At 33.1% G+C, this 27,932-nt stretch overlaps 1 protein-coding gene across 1 annotated transcript; it reads right to left on the bottom strand.

Annotated features, from left to right (window-relative positions):
* Positions 1-255: 255 nt before the first annotated feature.
* On the bottom strand, positions 256-12,174 carry LOC145284522 (uncharacterized). Its single transcript, XM_080133410.1, has 2 exons — positions 11,944-12,174; positions 256-1,919 (listed from the first exon to the last, which is right to left on the bottom strand). The coding sequence occupies exon 2, from the start codon at positions 1,901-1,903 to the stop codon at positions 980-982; it is 924 nt and encodes a 307-aa protein (XP_079989536.1). The 5' UTR covers positions 1,904-1,919; positions 11,944-12,174; the 3' UTR covers positions 256-979.
* Positions 12,175-27,932: the final 15,758 nt, after the last annotated feature.

The raw sequence follows: 27,932 nt of genomic DNA on the forward strand, positions 1-27,932 counted from the left end.
AAAAAGTTTGTATATGTTTATGTACATGTTTATGTACATGTGTATGCATAGGTTTATAAGTTTGTCTGTTTTTTGGAAAATTTGAATAAATTTTCCATTTACAAATTTTTATTGAATAAATATTCAATATCAAGATTTTATTATATGTGTGTGTGTGTGTGCCTGTGTGCGCGCGCGCGTGTGTGTGTATCTTTGATTTAGACACTGACATCATTATAATCATTATCAATATCAGGATGTAAAAATTATAAAACATTTTTTGAAAACGTGATTTTTATTTACCACAAAGAAATGTATTTTTCGGCTTGTACACCCTCTCCTATTTCAGTTCCAACAGATTCTATAGTTTTAGTTTCGTATTTTTTATGTTGAGGATTGATAAACTTGTAGTATTTTAATTGTTCGGGCTACTGTTCTAATATTGGATGTTGTTTTCACAACGTTTCGGACGTTGTAACCTCCGACTTCTTCGTTTGTGTCTAGTCGAACTCGGGAATTTTTCTGTCAAACACAGAAATATACACGGAATCTCAAACGGAGTCCTGTATATAAAATACATGGGGATAACTGTAGAAGTTTGAACTACTTCGTAAGTGCATTCTTAATATTGCCCATACTGAGGATTGAACCTTCAAGCCCAAGAAGATTGTCACCTATAACTGATTATTACTGGGGCTATGACAACAGCATATTCTTTTCATTGTTTTGACTCTCGAGTATATATTCAACACAGTTAGACACGGTTAATCAACTGAGAACCACATCACTCTATATAAAAGCATATAAGATATCAACGGATACACACTCGAGAGTCACAAAAATGAAAAGAATATGCTGTTGTCCTAACCCTAATTATTACTTATCGCTTATATTCCTTGCGCCACAAATCATTGCGGAGGTTACATCGGTTGAAACGTTGTAAGAATAATACGTAATATACGAAGTTAGTAGTCTGAATAATCAAACTAATAAAATTATTTTATTTTAGAGACTTTTCGACCAAATCGACACTTTTTCTTTGTTTCATGCAACATTTCTGGCAGAATAAAATCTTGATGGATTTTCTTATGTTAGAATCGAGCAGCCAAAACAATGGCGGTAGAAACAGGCTCGACCATTCCACTAAGAACAGGAGATCAGTAAGTTCTTGTTGACCATAGCCAACGAACAAAGCGATTCCGGGCGCGAAACGGAAAAAGGTTACGAAGAAGTCCAATAACAAAATAGCAAGGACGCAACCGGTTGCCTTATTTTCAATTTTATTCGGCGGGAAATCCTTGGATTTGAAAGCTATTGCAATTATAAGGGTCACGGAAGAGATGAAGTGGATGCCAGCCCAGATCAAGTCAAGCAGTCCGTTACGAAATTTCATTAAATGAATGCACGGTGTCGAGGGTAGAAAATGGTCGTACTGGTCGAAACTGAAAGCAAGCGAGATATTGATTAAGATGAGAGTTGCCCACATCAAACCAAGAGCCAGTTTGGAGCCGTTTTCGTAAGACCTTGACGCGTATTTCTGTGGATTGAAGAGTGAAACAGATCGATCAATATTGATTAAAGCCAAACTTAGAAGAAAACTATCGAACACAGTTCCACATGCAAAGTACCACATTTTGCACAAAAAACTGTCCATGGTTCTCGGATCAGCCCTTTCTCCATCAACAGTGTTCACCTCAAGAGGCAACCCGACTATAGCGAAACAGGTAGCGGAGAATAACATGCTGAGGAGGTAGTTCCAGTAAGAAATCCAAAAGCGAAGTTTGTGGATCAATATTAACAGAAAGAGGAGGATGTTGAGAATTGCAGTGGAAGAACCCATGGAGATGAGGAAAATCTCTCTGCTGGAAAAATGTTTTGGATAGTTTGTAAACGAATTTTGGCTATAATACTGGAATTCGTCCATGTTCCTGTTTTATTACCTGCAAAATAAATAAATAAATAAATAAATAAATAATAATAATAATAATAATAATAATAATAATAATAATAATAATAATGATAAATGCAATTAATTTCACTGGTACTAGAGCACTCATTGATCCTTGCTTAAATAATAACGTTATTATTAAGAAAGCCATTCTTAAAATGGGGAGGTAAAGGTGTTTTGTACCTATTCTGCTGTTTAACCTTACAATTTAATAAAACAGATATCATAAAACTTTAAATAAACTTGAAGATACTATTGAAAAATAGCGCGAACCAATAAGTGTATTAGTACCATTTCGCTTTATCAAATTACTGCGCAGTTGTAGCGCTACGTCATATCATTTGGCGAAAGGTCAATCTGTTGGATAGCGAACGAGTCTTGATATGTATGTATAAAAGCCAACTCTGTGTCTTTCAGTGTGTACAAGTTTATAGTTGCTTTTATTCGTCGCCTTTGTTTCCTTCTATTTGTACTTTAAATAACACCGAACACGTGTGCGGAATATGGCTGAGTTACCAAACAAATGACAAAATTATTTCGTCTGTAAAAACAATCGCCTTTATTGATAACCGACGGGTGTGTAGCGTGAAGAATAGAGAGAGAGGTGGGGGGGGGGGTACGGCAACAGCCATATGCAAATAAGTTCTTATAGCTTTAAATTACCCTTGCCCCCCTCCCTCTCCCTTTGGCTGTATCTCTTCCAAAGACCCCTAGCGGTAATAAAATGACATAGGTTATTCCCCTTAGTCGGAAGAAGCCCTTCCGCCATTAGAACACTATACGAGAATCACAGCACGTGTATTTTTTGTGAGTTAATAAAACATATATCAACCGTTTACCAGTCTCTTCTCCTTTCTCAGATATTCTTTTCAGCCCATTACATAAGTGATGGTCGAAGAGGAGTAAAAGACCGAGGAGTGAAAGCACTAGCCACACCGCCATTGGATGAGCGCAAAGATAACTAGGAGATTGGTTAGGCTCATTACCATCCAAATTCCAGTGAAGACCAATGGTCGCTGCTAACGAGAAATCAATGGTAAGCGGCTGTTGCGATCGAAAGAGGTAGATGGCACTGGAAATCTAGGGAGACCGGTTGACACTCAGACTTCAAAGAACGCTACAAGTTGTTGTCAAAGAGAAATCTTTGATGATGACCTGTGTGACTATTCCTAGTGAGTAAATAAATACGAACGCTCTATGAATTAAAATTTCAAATTTAAGCGTATTTTACGATGTGGTAACGCCAGGCGGCCTGCTAGCATTTAGATAAACTTTTAATCGTCAGTCCTTTGCTGGAAAAGTGTTTTCCTTGTAATTCAATTTATCTCTGGGAATTTAATAAATATTCATGATTAGGTCATTAATAATTGAATTAATCAAGGTGAGGAAAATAAAAAAATAAAAAAAATAAAAGCGAGTAATAATAAAAACGTTAAGAGAAAAAGAAAAAATAAACAAAGAGAGAAAGACAGAAATAAAAATAAAAATAGAGAAAAGGACGAAAAAGAATAAATAAATGGATGAAACGGTAAAAAAAAAAAACTGACAAAAAAAATAAGAAAAGATATGGTGCTTATTACAAAGTAGACAACAAATGATTAGTTTTTAGACTCTTTTAAAGCTTTTAAAATAATACAACACCTTAATTTTTCCAAGCAAATTGTTTTTTTTCCACTTTCTCACGGCAGCGCCAACTGTATTCACCCCCAAAGTTAGTTTCTGAAGCTATTTTCCTGTACCCCTTTCCATCTTTATGCCTTACCATGACTTCTGCTGGCGCATATCATTAGTCAATTCTTTTTAAAGATTTTAAAAGAATAAAGAAAGAGAAACTCTGCGCAGGGTCTGAAAGCTGTTATCAACTGACTTGTAAAGAACGGAACACGAGGCTGCTCTCTGATTAGTTGAAATATTGTAACAAGATCAAATGACTGCTTAAGACTGCAATTTGACAATGTGTTAAATACTTTTAAGTGTAAATTTCATTGAAATTAATTTGATATTTTTGGAGAAATACGAAGAAGACTAATGTACCAAATACCTTTTGCTATCCACTGCGCGTATTATTATTATTATTATTATTATTATTATTATTATTATTATTATTATTATTATTATTATTATTATTATTATTATTATTATTATTATTATTATTATTGCTGTTGTTTGTATCATTATTATGTACTGTAATTATTCTTTAGTATTTTCATAATAAGTAATAATCATACTTCCTAATAATAATAATAATAATAATAATAATAATAATAATAATAATAATAATAACAATAATAATAACAATAATAATAACAATAATAATAACAATAATAATAATAATAATAATAATAACAATAATAATAATAATAACAATAATAATAATAATAACAATAATAATAACAATAATAATAACAATAATAATAACAATAATAATAATAATAATAACAATAATAATAATAATAATAACAATAATAATAATAATAATAATAATAATAACAATAATAATAACAATAATAATAATAATAACAATAATAATAATAACAATAATAATAATAATAACAATAATAATAATAATAACAATAATAATAATAATAATAATAACAATAATAATAACAATAATAATAACAATGATAATAACAATAATAATAACAATAATAATAACAATAATAATAATAATAATAATAACAATAATAATAATAATAACAATAATAATAATAATAATAATAATAACAATAATAATAACAATAATACTAGCAATAATAATAACAATAATAATAACAATAATAATAATAATAATAATAATAACAATAATAATAACAATAATAATAATAATAATAATAATAACAATAATAATAACAATAATAATAATAATAACAATAATAATAATAATAACAATAATAATAATAATAACAATAATAATAATAACAATAATAATAATAATAATAATAATAATAACAATAATAATAACAATAATAATAATAATAATAATAATAACAATAATAATAACAGAAATAATAATAATAATAATAATAATAACAATAACAATAATAATAATAATAATAATAACAATAACAACAATAATAATAATAATAATAATAATAACAATAATAATAATAATAATAATAACAATAATAATAATAACAATAATAATAATAATAATAACAACAACAACAACAACAACAACAACAATAATAATAATAATAATAATAATAATAACAATAACAATAACAATAACAATAATAATAATAATAATAATAATAATAATAATATCAGACTATGGAAACAGATTCGTATTATTTTGATTTACTTGATGAATGCTTTCACAATATGCAAAGTTTTGAATGATAAAATAAGATTAAATTTAAAAGGTTTCTCGCCTTCTCTCTCTCGCACACACATATACATTCTACTAGCTTTCCATTTCTCTTTCTTAGCATTATGTGCGCGTGTCATTTTCTTCTATTATATATATATATATATATATATATATATATATATATATATATATATTTCCTATAATAATTATTAAATACCTTCCGTCTGCCTGCTTCCCACCGGACTACAACTTGGATATCTTCAAGTCCAATGTTAACAAGTTCCTAATGAACCGCCCCTTTAAGTTAACACTTCATCAAATCTCCACACTAACGTAATGCACTTGCAATAACCCTTATCCCTGAGTGGCTCCCGGGCCTTGATAAGTGGTGATCACTGTGTAAAAAAAAAAAAAAGAATCATCAGTGCAGGGTGTCACGATTAACACCAGTTGATAGATTCGAACCCGGCACCTGAATCCATATCTGGCTTCATTAGCAAGGACCTAATCCATTCGGCTACCGTTAACCGCGAGAAGTATTGTTGAAATTTAAACATTTATTTTTTTAAATGCTTTTTAACGTCTGTCAGAGTGATCTAATCATTATATCATGATCTGTCCATAAGAGCTAAATTGGCCAACTTTTTATTTCAACTGAAAGTGCTCAACGAGAGGAAACGAGTTAATTAAAGGAGCTGGCATATATATATATATATATATATATATATATATATATGTGTGTGTGTGTGTGTGTGTGTGTGTGTGTGTGTGTGTGTGTGTGTGATACACTGATTGACCGATTATTATGAATTTCTGACCAAAATTACTAAGCGCAAGTGATTAAAATGCTGGTTATATTTAGTTTAAAGTAATTTAATGAAAATCAAAGGGAATAAAAGTAGATTAAAGTTTCTCGATTCTTGTGAAATTTTAACAATAAGTATTAAACGGACAAGAGGGTGAAGATGAATAAAATAGATTTATTTGCTGTTCATAATTTTAATGAATTTAGGAAAATGAGTCCCCGGAAAACTCATCCTTTTTTGCTAGGTACACATTTTATGACCGTTTTTAAAGATGATATTATCTTTAAAAGAGAATACACATCCCATAATTAAAAAAAAAAAAATACTTGTTTACTGTTGTTTTAAAACAATTAAATTGGTTTTTCTAAGTGTTCACTTTCTACTTAGCTTTGTAAGTTTTTAGTGGTTCAACTTATTTTAAAGAGTTTATTTAGTAAAAAAAATATGTCAAGTCTTACTTTTGAACAAAAAATGTCCGACATGAGACGTTCACGTCTTAGGAGTCTCGATAATCGCTCAAGAATAGAAAATTAAACAAAATACTGAGGTAGATATAATTTTAAAACGAGGTCCCCTTCCAAAAGAAAATAAATTTGTATATTTTTAGGTAATGTCCATGTAAGATTTCAGATATTTAGACCAAAATTTGTCTGAGTAATTTCATAGAGATCGCAGAGGTCATTTTTTTAAAAAATTTGACATCAATTTTGACCCCTTAAAATTTATTATTTTGGGCTCAAATCAAAATACAAAGTTTTATCCATGTCCAAGTTATCTACATCTTAAATTTCAAGTCTTTACACCCAAAATTGACAGAGGAATTTGGTAGAATTTGCAAAGGTCAACTCTTTCAACTTTTCGCCCCAAAACTGAATAAAATGCTTGCAACATGTCTGAATACCCGTTATGTATAAATTTCAAATGTTTAGACCCAAAATTGGATGAGTAGCTTGCTGGAGACCGCAAAGATGAAATCTTTTGAACTTTGACCCCTTGGCAGCTACAATTTTCTACCCAAGCCGATTAAAAAGCTTGCTCTATCTCTGATTACCTTTTATGTAAAATGTCAAATTTTTAGGCTGGAAGTTGGCTGAGTAATTTGGTAGAGACGGCAGAGGTCAAATCTTTTTAACTTTGACCACATTTTGACCCCTTAACATTTATATTTTTTGGCTCAAATCAAATTATAAAGTTAGATCCATTTCCAAGTAACTTACATTCTAAATTTTAAGTGTTTAGACTCAAAATTGGCGGAGGAATTTGTCAGAGTTCTCAAAGGTCAAATCATTTAAGTTTGACCCCTTGACAACCAAATTTTTTGGCCGAAAACCGATTAAAAAGATGCGCCTTGTGTCAAATCTCGAGTCCCTAGACCGAAAATTTACATAGTTATTTGGTAGGGAAATGTACACAGATTCACACAGACACGCACACACACATACATTTTCACTTTATATATATATATATATATATATGTATATATATATGATAATACCAAATTTAGAAAATTAGAAAAAATCCTACAAATACACTTAAAACGCAAGTTAACAAACTAATTACAGCTAATAATGCACAAATTGGTAATTAGCAACTCCCTAAAATAAGTGGAGACTATAAACCTGGTTTACTATGTGGCACAGTCAAGATACATAAATATGATTTTCCTCTCCGACCTATTTTATCCCAAATTTCTTCTCCCATTCATCGTCTAACAAAAACATTAAACGAATTTATTAGCCCGTATATCCCAAGCAAATATAGCGTTAAGTCCACATCCAAACTAATGCAAATATTAAAATCAATGCAACCATAAAACAAGATAATTGCTTCCCTCGATGTAGAAAGTTTATTCATAAATGTACCTGTAGTAGATATTTATAATAATCCGTCACTCCCCCACTTGAAATTAATAAAAGAATATTTAAAAAATTACTATTGACCTGTACTACATAAGTACCTGTCTATGACCCCAATGGTAACATATATACTCAAATAGATGGAGTGGCAATGGGATCAGTCCTTGAACCGACCCTCAGGGAATTCTACATGGCTGATTTAGAGAACAAAACATTTATATGATAATATAAAGACCCCTATATATGTACGCTAAGTGGACGACATTCTTATTTTAGCTTAAAATAATGAAATGATATACCAACTACCGGAACTTAAAAAAAACCCCAACAACCCTTTAATTTACAGTAGAGTTGAATAATAATAATAATAATAATAATAATAATAATAATAATAATAATAACAATAATAATAATAATAATAATAATAATAATAATAATAATAATAATAATAATAATGTTTTATTTCTTGATGTCCTTATTGACACGTCCAATGATAATTTTAACACCTCTGTATATAAAAAAAACAAACCAACGAGCATAAACTCCAGCCTCCTGAAATTTTAAAGTGCCCAGAAAGGTACCAAAGAGCCACAATAAAAAAATTATTAAATCGCGCTAAAATGATATTATCCACAAAAACACTACTCATTGAAATTAAAAAAAAAGACATTAAACAAGTACTCATCAATAATTATTTTTCTAATTACATTGTTGATAAACAAATAAGACGAATGCTACAATCCCTTGAAAACCCTAATAATAATATTAGCGAACACAGCAATGCAAACTCCATTAATATATTTTATCAAAATCAAATGACACCTAACTTCAGAATCGAAGAAAATTCAATTAAAAATATCGTACGTAGATACTTGACGCCTATCGACAGTAAGTCTAAAATTAACTTTATTATTTACTACAAGAAGTTTAGAACACAAGACCTTGTGATTAGAAACAACCATCGACGGCTATAAAACGTTGGAAGAAACAATGTAATGTATGAATTCAAATGCTCTATAGGAGAATGTAACTCCGAAAATGATACATTCATTGGACATACAACGACAACGTTGTCCCGGCGAATAACCATGCATCTAAATAATACCAGTTCTATATATAAACATTTGATAAAACACCATAACTGCACCCCCTCCAATCTTAGAAAGGTCACGTTAACAACATAAAAATTATACAGCATGAAAATAATATTAAAAAATTAAAAATTCTTGAAGCGTCATATATTAGAACCCTTGAATCCACTATAACTGATATCGCATTCGAGAAAAGCAGTGACGTTCTAAAATGCCTTGCGTAGTTCGTAGTGAACGGATTTTGTTAACAGTGTCCACGAACCTGCTGATTTTAATACTCGAAATTTTAATCGACCTATATTTTTAATCGACTTTTCATCGACTCTATATATTTTAACTTATCGCTGTTTGCTGTATATTTTAGTTTTCACTATTAATTCTCATTTTCGCTCCTTCCCACTTTTATTTCAACACCTGAAGATGATTCGTGGACGAATCGAAAGCGCTCGTGACAGCGACAACTATGGAACTTTTATTAATATTTTTGATTTCAATATAACAAAAGATTATACGGGAAATCGAAAAATGAAACAAAAAGAACCATAAAGCAAAGTGTCTCCGTTGCATTTCATAATAGTTGCTTGAATATATATATATATATATATATATATATATATATATATATATATATATATATATATAAAATAAAAAGGAACAAACCGTATTATGTGTTAATCAACGTTTCGTCTTTATTTCGAGACTTCCTCTGGATGAATGAGATTAAGAAAATATTTTGTACTGGTATTTTTTGTTTCTTAATCTCATTCTTCCAGAGGAAGTCTCGAAATAAAGACGAAACGTTGATGAACACATAATACGGTTTGTTCCTTTTTATTTTCTCTATTTTGTCGGAATACTATTTCCATCATTTTCATCATATATATATATATATATATATATATATATATATATATATATATATATATATATATATATATATATATATATATATATAACACGTAGTGTTTTAATGTATGGTTAAATGACAGTTTTGGTCGTTTAGAATTGATTTAAAGCTCCACCGCCAACTCATTTTTCGACTAAATTTCAAACAATTATTACAGTTTATAGATCACCTTCTCAGCTATATAGTAATGAAAAAAATTCAATTTTCGTTCAGTAAAACAAAACTTATGATGAATTTTCTGGTGTTCAAAATCGTAAAAATATATATGGAGGAGAGCGACGCTTTTTATGACAGTTTCCACAGCAACCACCTTTCTTCAGCGACTAATGTTGCTATTAATTCACTGCTGTCGCGAAAATAGAAGTAACAAGTGAAACAGAGAGAATGAAGGCATGAAAAGGATATAATTAGGGGATTTTATTGAAAGCAGACGAGTGCCGTACATTGTTATTACATATGTGTACGTTATGTTTATGGGGACAAAAAATAAGACTGAAATTAAACAATTAGAACAAGTGAATTTATTAGAAGCCTGGAAAAATCATGGATTATAATAGAAAAATGCGAGCATGAAAAGTAATGTGGTTAAGCTTAAACATGACAAGTAAAGGACTAGTTGTTAAAACTGGAAAAGAAAAGGACAAGATATACTAGTAAAAAAAATAAATAATAAATTTATAACCGAAAATATTGCAGCATTAAGAATATCTTTTTTAAATTCAATTTATAACATTATATAATCAATTCTTAATGTTGTAATGTTTTAAGTTATAAATTTATATGTTTTACTAGAATATCTTGTCCTTTTCTCTTCCAGTTTTAACAACTAGTCCTTTACTTTTCAATGTTTAAGCTTAACCATATAAATTTTCATGCTCGCATTTTTTATTGTAATATACATACATACATATATATATATATATATATATATATATATATATATATATATATATAAACTCTGGTGATATATATATATATATATAAAAGGATTACACACACACACACACACACACACACATTTTTAGTGATGGGACGATTCCAATATTTTTCACGATTCCGATACAATTACCGATTCCGTACTAAATTTCCGATTCCGATACAATTACCGATTCTGATGCTGATTCTTTATCAATCTCTAAATATTTAAATATAGAGTCGTTATTTTTCATGATTACCTTAAAAAAAAAACACATGCTAAATGTCCAGACATTTTTCCTAAACGAAAAAAAAAATACACTAGTATAAATCATCTATATATTTTAGTTTGTCGTTAAAAACCAATAAATAATTGTTATTTTATAATTATTACCGCTAAAAGTAGATTTTGCTTTAAACACATTCAAATAAAAAAAAAAGAAAATTAAAAGAATCATTTTTGGTATCGGAAAATATGCACAAATTTTTCCGATTCCGATACTGATTCCGATACCTCTAAATGTTATGATTTTTCCGATTTCCGATTTCGATTAATCGTCCCCCCCACACACATATATCATCCCTTTTTTTAAAAAATGTAAGACAAGATGCGAGCAAGCGAATAAGGTCCACAGTTTCATAATTATCTAATATATAAAAAGCTGTATGTCTGTCTGTCTGTCTATTTTCAAACTCTATCCCCACGGAAAGTAAAAGTTACAGAGCAGCGCTGAGAGCCTCAAATGATTGGATTTTGTACGGACCTTTTTTGATGGTTCTTTAAAATAATAATGGCTCGTTAAAATAGTTTTTAATGGGTCAAAATTGAAAAAAATCGTTATACATTTTGTACATTTATATTAGTTTATTTTAAACTTTTAATTTTTAAATTCATACGCGTGTCACTTTGGTACAGTGGTAATATCACCAGCTTTGAAAGCTACGGATTTATTTTCGGTTTCGAGTCTAGCTGATTGCACTTAAATACGTTTTATTTTTACTTTTGAAATCACGACTTTATAATAATCTATACGAAATCTGGACAAATTAAATTATCATATTTAAGCGTATTTTGCACCCGGCCAAAACCGCTTTCCCCTTTAGCTAGTATAGATATAAAATTCAACTTACCGAAAGTCTTTTCCGCTGACGAAAACGATCCGGAAATCGTCGTGCAAAAACAAACAAACAAACAAACAAAAAAAAAACTTGACTTTCAATTGTTTGCTAAGTGTATTTATGTTTGTTTATTCATTCGCATTTCAGAGTTTTCGATTGGTTCGCTTTTCATTGGTCGCAGATGCCAGCCTCACACCGAAGAAACTAGCAGCAAATGTTTATAATTTTCTGCACCCCTTTTTCGACATATAAGTGTGACTTGACCTTTATGTTCAAACATCTATTTTTCCAGCAATTATAGCAACCATACGAATGTCGTCAAATAATTAATAATTGATATTTACCCTCCCTATCCTCCCTACTTCGGAGAACTCTCAAACTTGGATGGATGAGTCCCTTAACCTACCGGGGTCGTTTGAGGGTAACGGGGGTGCATTATTTCATGCGGAGTGTCTTGGGCATCCCTCTCTAGCCTCCGACCACATACAGCACTTGATATTAACAAATGGTTACCCATTTAGTATTGATCAGACTCAACGTCGCTTAACTCTGGTGATCTAACGGGAACCTGTGTGTTCACGTGATTATGCCGTATATCACGCGCTAAATCACATACAAAGAAAACCAGTGTATGCATTTTTTTTTTTTTACTGGCTGTTATATTCATTTTCATAGTAGTTGTTTCACCACGTTTCGGACAACTCATCCTCTGACCTTCTTCAGGTGGTTTACCGCGATGGGATAGGGATGCTGAGTCTTGTAACCGTATCCCCAGTAATTACTGCCTTCCATAGTTGTTGTTGTTGTTGTCTCACCACGTTTTCGGGTTCAATGGTGCAGTAGATAGAGGCGTGGAATCTCTACGATTCCAGATGAGCATTGTCTGAAGATAACGGTTTCAATCCTAGCCAAGCAGGCCAGGGGATTAGTTAGCCAAAACGTGTTGACACCTCCCTGCAAGAACTGTAAAACTAACGTCGTTATATCTGCTGACATGGATATGCATGCGATTGGGGAGCGCTTGTGAATTCAATATTCCTATTGATTCTCCCTTTTTCTCTTTTTCCCTCTTTTCCCCTTTCCCCCTCTCTCATTCACATCGAATATATTTTGGGGTTTAAATAGAAGACATCAAAATATTCGTAGAAACACAAACACATTACATATTAAAAATTCAAGTATGTTCATAATCTATCTATCTATCTATCTATCTATCTATCTATCTGTCTTCAACCCCCTGTCTGTCTCCATTTCTCTCTCTCTCTCTCCCCCCCCCTCTCTCTCTCTCTCTCTCTCTCTCTCTCTCTCTATATATATATATATATATATATATATATATATATATATATAGTGAGTATAAAGATTAATAATTGTAAATTATTTATAATTTACAATTATTAATCTTATACTCGATACACACACACACACACACACACACACACACACACACACACACACACACATATATATATATATATATATATGATTGTTGAGCTGGATTAAATCCGACGATATGAAATAAAATGGAGGTGGAAGGACCTGGATACTCAACATTTCGCCCGATTTATGCGGGCTTCTTCAAGAGGGATGGTCATTGAAGAAGCCCGCATAAATCGGGCGAAACGTTGAGTATCCAGGTCCTTCCACCTCCATTTCATATATATATATATAGTTATGGCGTCATGTATGCCGTCATGTATGACGTTAGCATCTCTATATGTATTTATATATACACAATGATATGACGTCATCCACGACGTTATTATGAAAAAAAAAGAGTGACAGGAATATATATATATATATATATATATATATATATATATATATATATATATATATATATATATATTAGACATTAAGAGGAGATTATAGATAGATATATAAATTCCCGTTCACATACACCTTACAGAATAAAGCTAGAACCCAGAATTAGATAGAATCGAGCAATTGTATCGACAACGGACAACGCCAGACCCAAAGTGGGTTTCGATGTACTGCATAGTGCATCTCATCAGTGACGTGCTCCGACATAGGCGCGAACCCAGGTCGTCGCACTCATGAAGTGTGCAATACTGACGACCTAACGATATGGGCCAAGGCGCAATCTATTGACTATGCCTCGATTTTTTAAATTCTTATATTTTTCATCTAGTTCTACATTCTACGATGTGACAAGCAACGCGTCATATACAACTAAGATAGTTACTGCTGGTATGCAGGCGGTAGATATCACATCTACAAACATTAACTGAAATTAGCCGACTCCCCAGACACGATTACGGAACAACCTTATTTTGTTGAGGGACATCACGTCCCTACGAAGACATTAAGAGGAGATTATAGATAGATATATAAATTCCCGTTCACATACACCTTACAGGATAAAGCTAGAACCCAGAATTAGATAGATTCGAGCAATTGCATCGACAACGGACAACGCCAGACCCAAAGTGGGGTTCGATGTACTGCATAGTGCATCTCATCAGTGACGTGCTCCGACATATTTTATCCTGTAAGGTGTATGTGAACGGGAATTCAATTTTTTATTTTCTTTAATGAATAATTTTCTACATTATCGATTTTCGTAATTTTTTTTATATAATCATCTTAAAAATACGAGGAATACGTAGATACTATAGTTTTCTTATGAAATTCAGTTTTACAATTTCCGAAATTTTGTCCCAGTAGTGTAGAAGCACCATATTGAATGCTTAAATTCAAATTATATAATTTTCTAATGGAATCATCGTTATTTAATTTACAACCAACTATCTGTTTTTACAAACTTAAAGTAAAAACACGCACAAAAAAAAAAACAAAAAAAAAAACAAACAAAACAATCCAGGGGCCATAATTCTGAATATAAAATTGGAGTTATCCCCCTTTCGTTTACCTTAATCTTTCCTTATTAATTTCCACTAATTTTGGGAGCTATAAAACCATATATATACAGTACGGTAACAATCAGGGATACAGATTAAGAATAGTTTATGAGGACTTAAATAAATTGGTAAAACACCAATTTACTTCTAATGGAGAAATGATGAGTAATTGTGGAGTAATGGCATTGGTGACTAGGGCTAGGACAACAGCATATTCTTTTCGTTGTTTTGACTCACGAGTGAGTATCCGTTGATATCCTATATGTTTTTTATATAGTGATGTGGTTCTCGGTTGATTAACTGTCTAGCATTATCGGATATATAATCGAGAGTCAAAACAATGATGAGAATATGCTGTTGTCATAGCCTTATTGATGACAAATAAAGAGAAATATATAAGAGTAACAATCTGTATCTTCCAATTAGGTAATTGTTGTGGGATTTGTAGATGATCCAGTCACATACACATAAGAATTCTAACAAGGAAACTATTGCGAAGAAGTACAAGTTTTTTTTTTTCTTTTTGTAATAAAAATTAGTGAAACTGCTAGACTTTGGAATTCCTTCCCGGGCTCCTGCTTTCCTGACTCTACAGACATGCACAATTTCAAGTGTAATGTGAACGAACATTTCGCTGCGCAACTCCCTACAAATTCCTGCAAATTTGGCTCCAAATAGTATGTTACTATCGAGAAATAGGTAAGAAAGTCTTAAAGATATGTATTGAATTTGGTCATGCACAGAAAGAAATGTTTTTTTTTTACACAGTGATCACCACTTATCAAGGCCCGGAAGCCACTCAGGGATAAGGGTTATTGCAAGTACATTACGTTAGTGTGGAGATTTGATTAGGTGTTTACTTAAGGGGGCAGTTCATCAGGAACTTGTTAACGTTGGACTTGAAGACATCCAAGCTGTAGTCCGGTGGGAAGCAGGCAGACGGAACAGAGTTCCACAGGCAATTTGAAATGAAAATTTGCATTTCAACGTGCCAGCAGTACGCGTTATTTATCCATCCAAACAAAGATTTTACTCGCTACAAACCATTCTTGGTGTATAATTACGATTTCCTGTTAATTTCAGTGTTATGTGACAGAGCTGAATTAGAAAAGATAACGAAACACCAAGGTCTTATGCATGACATGAAAAGAAACCGGAAACATAGGAAGATCACGATCATTCTATTTATTATAGGAGCAACTGGACTCATGAAAAAGAATTTCAAAAACTACCTGGCAAATATACCCGATGAACCAAATGCAAGAGAGATTCAAATAATTGAACTTAAAGGGATGGTCAGAATGTTAAAAAGATCCCTAGGTTGGAATATCTGAGTTAGCGAGTAAATGTTTGGCATCCGGTAGGATGCCTCTATCCCTAATTTGAACAAACTGATAAGAACCCCCCCCCTAAAAAAAACTAGAACAAGCAACTGGAGAAAATATATCTGAAACCTTCCAGACGTTACTTGGCAGGTTACGCATCATTTATTTTCTAAACAGCTTATCGAACTTTCTCCATTTTACTTTTCAGATGTCGGTGAGACAGATTTAATTGAAATAAAATTTGGAAATAACAAAATGTTGCTAAAAGTTTCAACACGTTAAAACTATACGTCGTCCAGATTTTTATTTTTACTGCGTTTGTTATAAATTATTTTGTGCATTTTTTTTACGAGTTTCGACTGCTAACTATTCTGTACTTTACTCCATCTGATGCAGTTTCTGTCATATTTATTATATAATCGTTTAACAATTAAAAATATGCATTGATCCATGTGATGTTTGAGCAACCCGACGTTGACAAGTACTTCGGCTAGTTGTATTATATTTTATGAAACTGTTGAACTAGCGGAAACCTTTTTATGGGAAGCCGTAAAATGTCCCTTCTTTCTCTCTCTATTTCTTTCTCTCTCTCTCCCCTCTTTCTCTTTCTCGTACATACACACGCGCACTTTCACAAACACATTCTTTTCAATCATTATCGTACATAATAACGTCTGCTGTGCATTGTTTATTCATATTCTTTATGTATAAATGTTGTAATTGCATACTGAACTTTAAAGTTCATTATGAGAGAATACATCATTATTTTCTTATCTTATTCATTTTGCCTTTACACCTAATATTTTTCTATACGTTCAACTATTTGTGGGTTGAGTGCTCTAGTAAGAAAAAATTGCCCGTTGCCTTCAGAGATAAAGCAAAGCTTTTCATCAACCATTAGCTCTCTATATGCAGATATACAGGGTGACCTCCCCAGAAAAAAACGGGCCCCAAATCTAATTAGGCTCAGTTTCTTAGTGTTTTGTCCGAATGAAATGAAACTTTGGTCATAACTAGTTGATTATATTAAAAAATCACATCAAAACACTAGGGTCTTTGGCCTTTTTTTCTCCGTTCTACAGCATATGTTCTAGATGGCCTCCATTTAGCTTTTTTTTGGGGTGGGGGGTCACCCTGTATAAGTATTAAGATTCCCTCTCCCTTCCTGGCTCGGGATGATGACGTAGCAGAAAACTAATCCAGCCGAAAGACACTTCAACAAAACCTTTAAACCACACGTAATATTTCGACGGCCAATATGTTTTTTTGTGGGTCAATGAGAGTTCGCCGAAATGCAATTGTGAACAGAAAAAATAAGTCTGGCAGTCTCCACACGTTGAAAGTATATGGGTCGGTAGAAAATTTAACTCTATTGCACCAGTTCTTGGAGAGAAGGAACAATAATGGTGTTTACAAAAAGGAAAAGATTTGTGAATAAGTGTTATGCATGCGTGGGGTGGAGGGAAGGATGGTGTCTGCTTATTTCGAGCCAATGTTCATATTTACGGCATATCAGCCCTTTTGAGGGGTTATAAAATAAAAGCAGGACGTACCTTTTTATATCTTCTTCACATCTCTTGAATGTGTCGGCTCGCCTGGAACAAAAGGTCATAACAACAACACGAGTCTCATTCTCTGGGCAGTTGGAACTTTCTTTGTTTCACGGTCGATAGATATCCGCTTAGCAATCTCTAGAAAAATAAAGTTAACAATTACTTAACTTGTGTTCATTTTCGAGTCCTTTGAAAATGGAAGAATGTAACACCCATTTTAGGCACTTCATGCTCCCATAAAGGAAAAAAACGTTGCCTCGCAACCAGTAAAAACAAACCACAAAAAATATGCAATGTATGGTGGACACGCATTAACTGACAGAGCTGTATGGAAGTGGTTCACAAAGTTTAGAGCTGGAGATTTTAGCCTTAATGATGAAGAAAGATCAGGTAGACCACCATTTAGTAATAACGACCAAACCAAGAAATTAATTATGAATAACCTACACTTGTGAAGCTATGGGTGTCTCTCGACAACGACCGAATCTAATGCTGTGTGCCGTTGTTTTATTCTCCTTCGTCTTCTATTCTGGCAGTGTCATTGTCTCTCATATTGTCGATTGCTGAGAACACGAGCAGTGGCTTACAAATATACAAATAAAGCAGAACAACGAAAACTCACAAAAGAAAACACAATTTCATACATCAGGTATAAATCACATGTGCTCTGAGTGTGTATGATGAACGACCTCCAAACATTGTCTTTTGATAGTTGTCTATGTAGGCATGTTTGTCGGTCGGTTGATAAGTCCATCTCCTCGTCTGCTAAAGCTCTATCTGCTCTCGTCCGACTTTCACTCCAATCTCTCTTACCTCTCTTAATCGACCTTAGCTGCTGACTATCATCAACTGTTCCAAACTGAAAAGTGTCCCAAACTAACTCTTATTGAATATAAAGACGTGGTGACGCATATTTGAAAGCAGAGGTGTGCACACACGCACATTCTAGATGGAGTTGATCTACATTTTTGTGTCCCATAAAAATGATCGAAATTGTTATTAAATGAAAGCAAAGAACTGTTTACATTGCAAAATCAAAACGTATGAATTGTGCAAGGCAAAATAGAAAAGAATAATGTAATATCTTGATGTTTACAATTCCAGGAATGTCGACTCGTGGCTATGTAAGAGAAAAATGAACAAAAAAAAAATTAGTAAAGATTTGATATCTTGACATCTCTTTGTCGATGAGCCACACACCAACCAACCCCTTACAACTAATTCTCTCTCTCTCTTTATCTCTCTCTTTCTCTCTCTCTCTATCTCTCTCTCTCTCTCTCTCTCTATATATATATATATATATATATATATCTTTGTCGATAAACTAGAAGCTTAAATTGTAAATAAAACTTATACTTTGGAATTTGTATCGGTGTTGCTTTTGGGAATAATAACAAAAAGATTGTCAGTGTGTATATCTTATATAAATTATACATACATTCAACATTCAACAAGGCAACACTCTAACTCGTAAATTTATTGACTCAAAGTCAGAAATCATATGTCTGTTTTTTTTGTCTTAGTCACCGCCACTCCTATTTAATAGAAACTGACTTCTTTCGCACTTTCCCTAATTAGCTATTTCTGGCTGATTATTCAGAAACTGACCAGTAACGGCGAGGCATCTTCCTGTCTTAAGAGTTCGAAAAGATCTTGATCCCCAATATCTTTTTACTGATCTTACTTCCTATAAAATTTTTCTCTGCTAATAAGTTATTTCCTCTTATTGGCGGAGGTCTTGGTTCTGGACGGGTGGGGTGGGGGGATAATTCATAGCATCACACATCACATAGTATACAGCCCTGACATAAAAACATTTGATCAAATTGAATTGATTAACTTTTCAATTTCCTTGAAAATTCGGCACAACTTTTTGGAAAACCTGACAGATAGATATATTACTTTTAAATAAAAAAATAAAGGGACATAACGCTTTTATAGTTTAAGTATTAATTGAAAAAAAATGGGGTTTATATAATTTTCTTTTATATAAAAGTCATTAGCAGCGAAGAAACACATCTCTTCAATCGTTACATGATTATTTGGCTTAATATTAAATCAGAGCTGTGTCCCTATTAATTACTCATAATAAATAAATATATAAGAAATTTTATGAGTACCATAAGAGCGGCAGTGTTTCCTGCCTTTTGGAAGCAATCTAAAAAAAACAAAATGAGATGAATCAATAATTCAAACTTGTGAGATTTATGTTGTAATGCCTACAAATTCCCATTAATCGCTTCAAAAACGATTTTTTTAGAAAGATAAAACTACATGATCAATTTACGTATTTTTGGAATATGACTTTTTCAGTCACAATATGCGCATAATACAGAATGCTGTTCTTATGCAGTTCTAGGAGGTCCACCTTTTCTCTTTGAGAAGTGGTTTGGCTATTGCTAATCGCCTAAGGCGCCCTTACCGGGAAATATTGACGGAACTGTTCAGACACCTTTTGCAGGTTAATATGCGCTGAGGGGGGTGCTAACTTCTCATGACACATAAGCACACAATGGTCGTTTGAGAACGGACTACTAACCTTCGGTTGTAGCTCCCTTCGTCCCTTATACACGACAGGAAAATATTTCACCGTGAAACAGTAACAACAGGACCTCTGTTTGATTTTCCCCGGTTATTCTCATTCTCACAGTTAGGTGTTTCCCTCAGGGGTGTACAAGATATTCTATCTTTAGTTCTTACATCGTCTCAGAGTAATTCAGTCGAATCCTTCCACGACTGACAAAGTCAACATTTTCTCGTCGACGGCTCCCTCGTTCTGACTCTTTTATTGATATCTCTAGTCTATATATCAAAACGTACTCTTTCTTTGTTACCATGTCAATTCCATTGTTTATAAAATTCCTAAATCTATTTTATTATATAAATATCTCTGTAATATTTGATTCATAAACATTCCTAAATCTAACTTAAAATTCCTCCGTTGGATTTTTAACATAAATATTTTAGCTAAACATTCCTTTTTTTCAAAACATTTCCTCTACCTATCTTTTTCTACATATCAGTTAACAAATCAATAATAATAATAATAATAATAATAATAATAATAATAATTGTTCCGACCTTTGGCATTGCCCCCCCCCAGCATAACACAGATACTACGCTCTGATCATAACCAAAATGTCCAACATAGCAGATCGTCACATAATTCTTTAGCTTAATGTCACATAAGAGCTGGGTCTACATTAGTTGCATATTATAAATAACTGATTTCTGTTAAATAAAAGATGTTAATAATAATTAATTACTTTAGCATTATAAGCCGACCAAATTATCGCATCGTTAAGAATATCTAATGCTTAGCCAACTTTGATTAGCTAAAACTTCTTTTCAACTCTAATTAATCTTTGGAAATTACTTCTCCTCAAATCTCGCCAAACTTTTGTTCTCTGCTCGGTTGACAATTATTTTGGCGAAGTGATTTGACGGATCAGATTTCGTATTGACATTTAATGAAAATTGCTTAAAAGCCTACACAATATTGTGTAATTTGTACATTCCAACCTTTTAGCGACTTGTTCTTTTTTATTTATTTTTCCTTTTAAACCGAAAAGCAAATGAATTTATTAAGCTAACTATATTATAATCCTGGTTATTTTACGTCCTTTTCCTCGCTTGGATGGTTGGTCCGATTTCGACCCAAGCATTGCAAGAAGCGATAAATATATGACGTTTAGAGGCACCACTCTCTGTTCCCATTTACGATGTCTCCCCACGAGACAGAGTTAGACACCAGAGTCGTTTTTTAATGTGGAGAAAAGGAACAAAAATAAAAATTGTCTCAGTCGTGAAGGATTTCTTCTCCACTGGCAGAGAACAGGAAATTGAGGTGCAGCATCTGAAGAACAGATACTACACTTTGAGGTATTTATTTGCTTCCCCACTGAGCAAATTAGGCACAAGGCCGATTTTTAAAGTGAGGAGTGAAGGGGAAATGGGGACCAACTCCCCGGGGAGTAGGGGAGCTGGATAGTGACAATTGGCATGAAGGGTTGCCCCTACATTGACCAAGGTCTTATATGTGGAGTTGCCCCCACATATGGTCTTTGCTTGCAGTTTATTTATTTGCTTCCCCACTGAGCAAATTAGGCAGGAGGCCGTTTTTTAATGTGGAGATAGGGGGAAGGGGGAGGGAAAGAAGGGATCCAGCTCCCGAGAGGAGGGAAGTGGGAGCTGGATTAGAAACTGTTGGTATGAAGGGTTGCCCCTTCAGTGACCAAGGTCAGATATGTGGGGTTACCCCCACATATGGTCTTTGCTAGTTATAGCTTTGCAGTATCTGCCGGAACAGATGGTATTTATTTGCTCCCCCACCGAGCAAATTAGGCACAAGGCCGATTTTTAAAGTGACGAGTGAAGGGGAAATGGGGACCAACTCCCCGGGGAGTAGGGGAGCTGGATAGTGACAATTGGTATGAAGGGTTGCCCCTACATTGACCAAGGTCTTATATGTGGAGTTGCCCCCACATATGGTCTTTGCTTGCAGTATCTGCCGGAACAGATGGTATTTATTTGCTCCCCCACCGAGCAAATTAGGCACAAGGCCGATTTTTATTGTGAGGAGTGAAGGGAAGGGGAAGGGAAAAAGGGGACCAGCTCCCGAGAGGTGGGAAATGGGAGCTGGTTAAAGGTCAGGCATGTGGGGTTGCCCCCACATCTGGTCTTTGCTCGTCATAGCTAGTCCTAGCTAGTCATAGCTTGCAGCATCTGCCGGAACAGATGGTATTTATTTGCTCCCCCACCGAGCAAATTAGGCACAAGGCCAATTTTTAATGTGAGGAGTGAAGGGAGGGGGAAGGGAAAGGGGGGACCAGCTCCCGAGAGGTGGGAAATGGGAGCTGGTTAAAGGTCAGGCATGTGAGGTTGCCCCCACATCTAGTCTTTGCTAGTCATAGCTTGCAGCATCTGCCGGAACAGATACTACACTTTGATCTTGTCCTGAAGGCCAAGCACCACCCTCTGTTAATACATCATAATTCTAGAATGGTTTAGCAGTATAAAAATTAACATCTATTACTAATGGTGATTTGGTATCCGCTTGTCTGAAGCCCAAACTATATTATCGAGTGTAGTTTAACTTCTGTTATCATAAAGTTAATCTTCACAGGTATACCTCCACTTTTGGGGACTAGTGTAGTGCATATACGTAAGTTTATCATGATGCCATACTCTTAGGCATTGGTTCTTTTGCGGTTGCTATGTAGTATATGTTAATTGGCCATAAACACTCGTAGAATTATGCAACTAAAGTGAACCTACTTTTTGCTAGTAAATTTAGTATATTTTATCTCCTGATGTACCTATTTACTATGCCTCCCCACGGGACAGAGTTAGACACCAGGGTCGTTTTTTAACGTGGAGAAAAAATAAATACATTGATACATTAACCAATCGTCACATTAATTGTTAAATACATTAAACCAATTAAAATGCGTGTAGTTTTAATGCACGTAAAGGAAAGATAACGTTTGTTGTGACATTATATTATGTTTTATAATGGAGGTTTTCAGTTGGCTGAGGTTTTTATGGGGTCTGCATATCCAAATAAAAGAATATTTTAGAAGACATTAAAGTGCTAATATAAGGGGCTATCATTTGAAATGGCCCGCTAAAGCTAGCGGAAATGTGTAAAAGGCATAAAACGTAAGTTCTGGCATTTCATGTATATATATATATATATATATATATATATATATATATATATATATATATATATATATATAATGAATACAAGAAAGCAAGTTAATGCATCGCTCGCAGGTGATTAAATGACGTACTGACTAAATATATTTCCAAAGAATGATAAAATATAAACATTTGACAATTTTTTTTTTATATAGTTTAAAGGTAAAAAAAAAACTTTTAAGACTATACATATATATATATATATATATATATATATATATATATATATATATATATGTTGGTATATTTAGGCAGCATTTTTTCATTCTAGCAAATATTATTAAATGCAACGGAGCTTTATGATTCTTTTTTTTTTAATGATTTCTTTGCTTTAGGATTCTTTTTTTTTTAATTTTTCGAAGTGAAAATTTTTTAAAAAATTTTTAAGTGAAAATTAAAAATATGCAGTTAACGGCGATAAGTTACCTGCTTCTGATTTTAACACTCGATTTTTTTTTATCGACCTATATTTTTAATCGACTTTTCATCGTCTCTCTATATTTTAACTTATCGCCGGTTACTGTATATTTTAGTTTTCACTTTTAATTCTCATTTTCGCTCCTTCGAACTTTTACTTCAACACCTGGTGATGATTCGAAAGCGCTCCTGACAGCAGCAATTATGGAACTTTTATTAATATTTTCGATTTTGCTACAAAAAAGATTATACGGAAAATCGAAAAATTAAAAAAGAAGAATCATAAAGCAAAGTGTCTCCATTGCATTTAATAATATTTGCTTGAATATATACATATATATATATATATATATATATATATATATATATATATATATATATATATATATATATATGGAAAAATATATACAGAGAGAGATAGCTATTATATATTGTTATATTTATAAATAGATTTATCTATCTATCTATCTATCTATATAGATAAAATAGTATATCTTTTTATAACATTCATGTGAATGCAAAGAATAATACACACACACACACACACACACACACACACACACACACACACATACACATATATATAATGTTGCGGAGACTAACCTATACACAATATATTAACTCCCCTAACAGTAATGGGGAAAGGAGTGGCTGGTTACTTTTAATGCATCTAAAACCAAGCTTCATCAACGTTCTGATCCCCATTTGGCATCAGATGAAATGAATGGCTCTCGTCTTGAGGAGACTTCAAGTTTTGACAAGCTTCTGGGCTTGACCTTTACTCCTGATCTTAAATGGAACAGGTACATCAAATCGGTTGCCAAGGCCGCTGGAAAAATGGTGGGATCCTTCTATCGATCCAGTACATATCTCACTGATGATGCAATTCTCTATCTATATAAGAGCCAGGTACGTCCAAGGATGGAGTACTGTTGCCACATCTGGGAAGGAGCTGCTAGAAAGAACTTGTCCTGCCTTGATAGAGTTCAAAATAGACTTCGTAGTCTCGTAGGAGATATCCTTTTCTCTTCCCTGCAACCTCTATCTAACAGAAGAGATGTTGCGAGTTTGTCTCTGCTGTATCGTTATTTTCATGGAAAGTGTTCGACTGAGATTCAGTCTATGGTCCCCCCTCGCCAAACTTTCACTAGAAACATTCGTCTAGCTGAAAACACTATCAATAATTCCCCCCCCCACTCGTTATCTGTGCCTAAACCTAAACGTACATTCCATGAACAAAGCTTCTTTCTTAGAACTGCACGCCTGTGGAATTGTATTCCGTTTTCCAGCTTTCCAGCTGACTACAATATGGTTGTCTTCAAGTCTAACGTAAACAAGTTCTTGATGAGCCGTCCCACTTGTTAACAAATTTACCGAATTTCCATTACTAACGATTACTATATTGTCCAAGTTCTACTGTACACTCTTTAACCCTTATCCTTGAGTGGCCTCTTGGCATTGATAAGTGGTGATGCTTATGTAAAAAAAAAAAAATGATTTACATATACCGACAGGTACCACTCTAGAGAGTCACTCGTAGTACGCTGTATTTCTATTACGTACTACAACTCTCGTCTTCTACGTATTCTGTCTTCTTGTAAAGATAAATAGCTTTTCTAAACAATATACTTGTGCGAATCTTTTTAGTGACCTCTTCGGGCCACAGCAAATTTGGCAATGAGAAGCTTGAAGTCTGTAGGGGAAAAGAAGTTTAAGTGAAATTAAATCTCTTTGCCCCAAATAAAATAATAATAAAAAAAGGAATAAAACAAAATGACACCTCGTTCTCGTTTGAAATGCATCGCATTTATTTTTCAACAAAAATAACAAGATGATCAAGCAAAGTCCGATCGGTAAGAATTCTTGAGAAATCATTATGATTAGAATCATCAAAGTAGGTGAAAAAATCCTTTGAGGAGTTATTAAGATTAAAAGGTCATGTTAGATGAAAGTCTATCCTTGAGATAATAACATTAGAAGGTGAAAGTCTTTTGTGAAAATAATGTCCTTATTTCAAGGTTTGTGTTTTAACTGGTGAAGTTCGCCTTATTCAAAGGTCCCATGAGGAAAGTAGTCCGTTGTTATTAATTCTTATAGAAAATGTATGGAAATGGATGCGTGTGTGCATAAGTGTGATTTTTGGGTGCCTGCGTGGCGTGCGTAATTATGGTTTCGACAGATTTGAAAACGGCGATGAGGTGAAAACGAGAGGCGTGTTCTCGTGTCACGTCGGAGGGAGAAGAGAAGAAGAAAGAAGGGAAAAAGAAGGGAAGAAGAATGTTTTATTGCGTTTAAATACTTTTTGAACCGGCTCCAGCACAAGATTGCTGCTGCTGGTATTTGGTTTTTGGAAAAGCATTAAAAAGACAATCTTCTAAATTTTCTCATTGGTCGCTTGTGTCACGTGGTACTGTCTTCACCTACGTCCGCCAGAAATATGTCAATTTTACTTTTGTTGTTGTGAGAAAAGCGTGTGGCCGTATTTAAAATTATGTCGTTGCTGGAAGAACTTATTTGTGTGTAAATGCGCGGGGAAATTAACATTAATAAACGTTCGGTTATTTGTGCGCGAATGTGTGTGTGTGTGTGTGTGTGTGTGTGTGTGCGAGTGAGTGAGTGAAAGTACACTTTTGTTGGACATTGAAAAAAGTTCTCTAAACTGTATTTGAAAAACTTTTCGAGTAAAATTAAGCGTAAACTTTGTTCAGAATTAAAGTGTAATTAGTAAAATTACAGCGGCTAATAGAAAATTAAATAAAAACGATGTGTTTTTGAAGGCTTGTCAATGCAGGAATTATTCAGTCGTTGTAAATAAATAAAAAAAATAAATACAATTCAATAGTTTAAATAAATATTCATTTATCCACCTGACGGTAGATCGTAAATTCTCAAATATTTTTGAATGCGACATCCATTTTCAAGAGATAGAAAATATATGTCCACTCTTTATGCTGTCGTTTCTGGTTTAATTTAAAATTCGCCCTTAAATTTAATTTTGTTTTGAAACGCTATTTTTTAAGTTTAAAATTGCGTTAGCAGTTCAGGGGGGATAATTCTGCTATCTATTTTTAAACAAATTTTTTAACGTAGGGGAAGAAATTTTGTAATTCTGTTTAAGTTTTCTAATCAAGGGAAATAATTCTACATCTCTGTCAAAGAGAGATAATTCACCTGCTTGTGTCTTATAATACAAATTTTATTTTAGAAGTTTAGGGAACGAATCGTTTCTACTTTTCTGTTTTTCTTTTTTTAAAACCGATATTGTTAACTGTCCAAAGGTAGAATTGATTAGCTTGTGTACTTATTAGGAATATATTGGATATTTCTGCTTTATTATTAATCTTTGGTTTTAATTTTTCTATCATTATTGAATCTTTCAGTTTGAGATTTCCTTGGTTCCTTTCAGTTGCTAGTATTTTAACAATTATGTTTTGATTAGGGTTGTGCGTGTGAGATACATTGTAAAAAGAAGGTGTCTTGGTGGTGATGTGTTCTTTGATGCGAATATGCAACGGCCTGATTGTACTTCCAACATACGACTCATTGCATATGGTGCATTGGATTTGATACACTGAATATGTGCGTTCGCATAGTCCTGTATTTTTATGGGTCAGTTAGATAATAAACATGTTTTGTTTCTTGGGGCAATTTTGGTTTTAGATAAGTGCTGTCTTAATGTTGGACCAGCGTGTGTGAGTTGCATGTTTAAATGTTCTTTGCGAATGGCCTTGCGTATGGCTATTGTTATCCTATCATTAAAATGTGGTATTTTAAGGAAGCATGTTTTAGATAGTATGCGTGTTTGTTTTTTGCTATATGCCCTAATATACTGTACGGATTTTGTGGTGTATCCTTTTTGCTTGAAGACTTGTTGAAATTTTCTAACGGTCTTGTCTGTTTCATTCGTGCATTTGCTGCGAATGCGGTTTGTTTCATTTGTAGTATAGCCTATTTTTGTTTGGGTAGGGAGTGATGACTTCTAGTTTATGAAAATGTCTCGGCAGGCGGGTTTCCTGTACAAATTGGTATTTATTTGACCTGTTTCGGTGATGTAGAGTGTAAAATCGAGTAGTGGTAGGTATCCGAACGTGTTGGGGAGTTCTATGGTAAATCTAATATGT

Source organism: Euprymna scolopes, chromosome 9 (assembly GCF_053919585.1).
Source record: "Euprymna scolopes isolate OS-2025 chromosome 9, ASM5391958v1, whole genome shotgun sequence".
Classification (NCBI taxonomy): Eukaryota; Metazoa; Mollusca; class Cephalopoda; order Sepiida; family Sepiolidae; genus Euprymna; species Euprymna scolopes.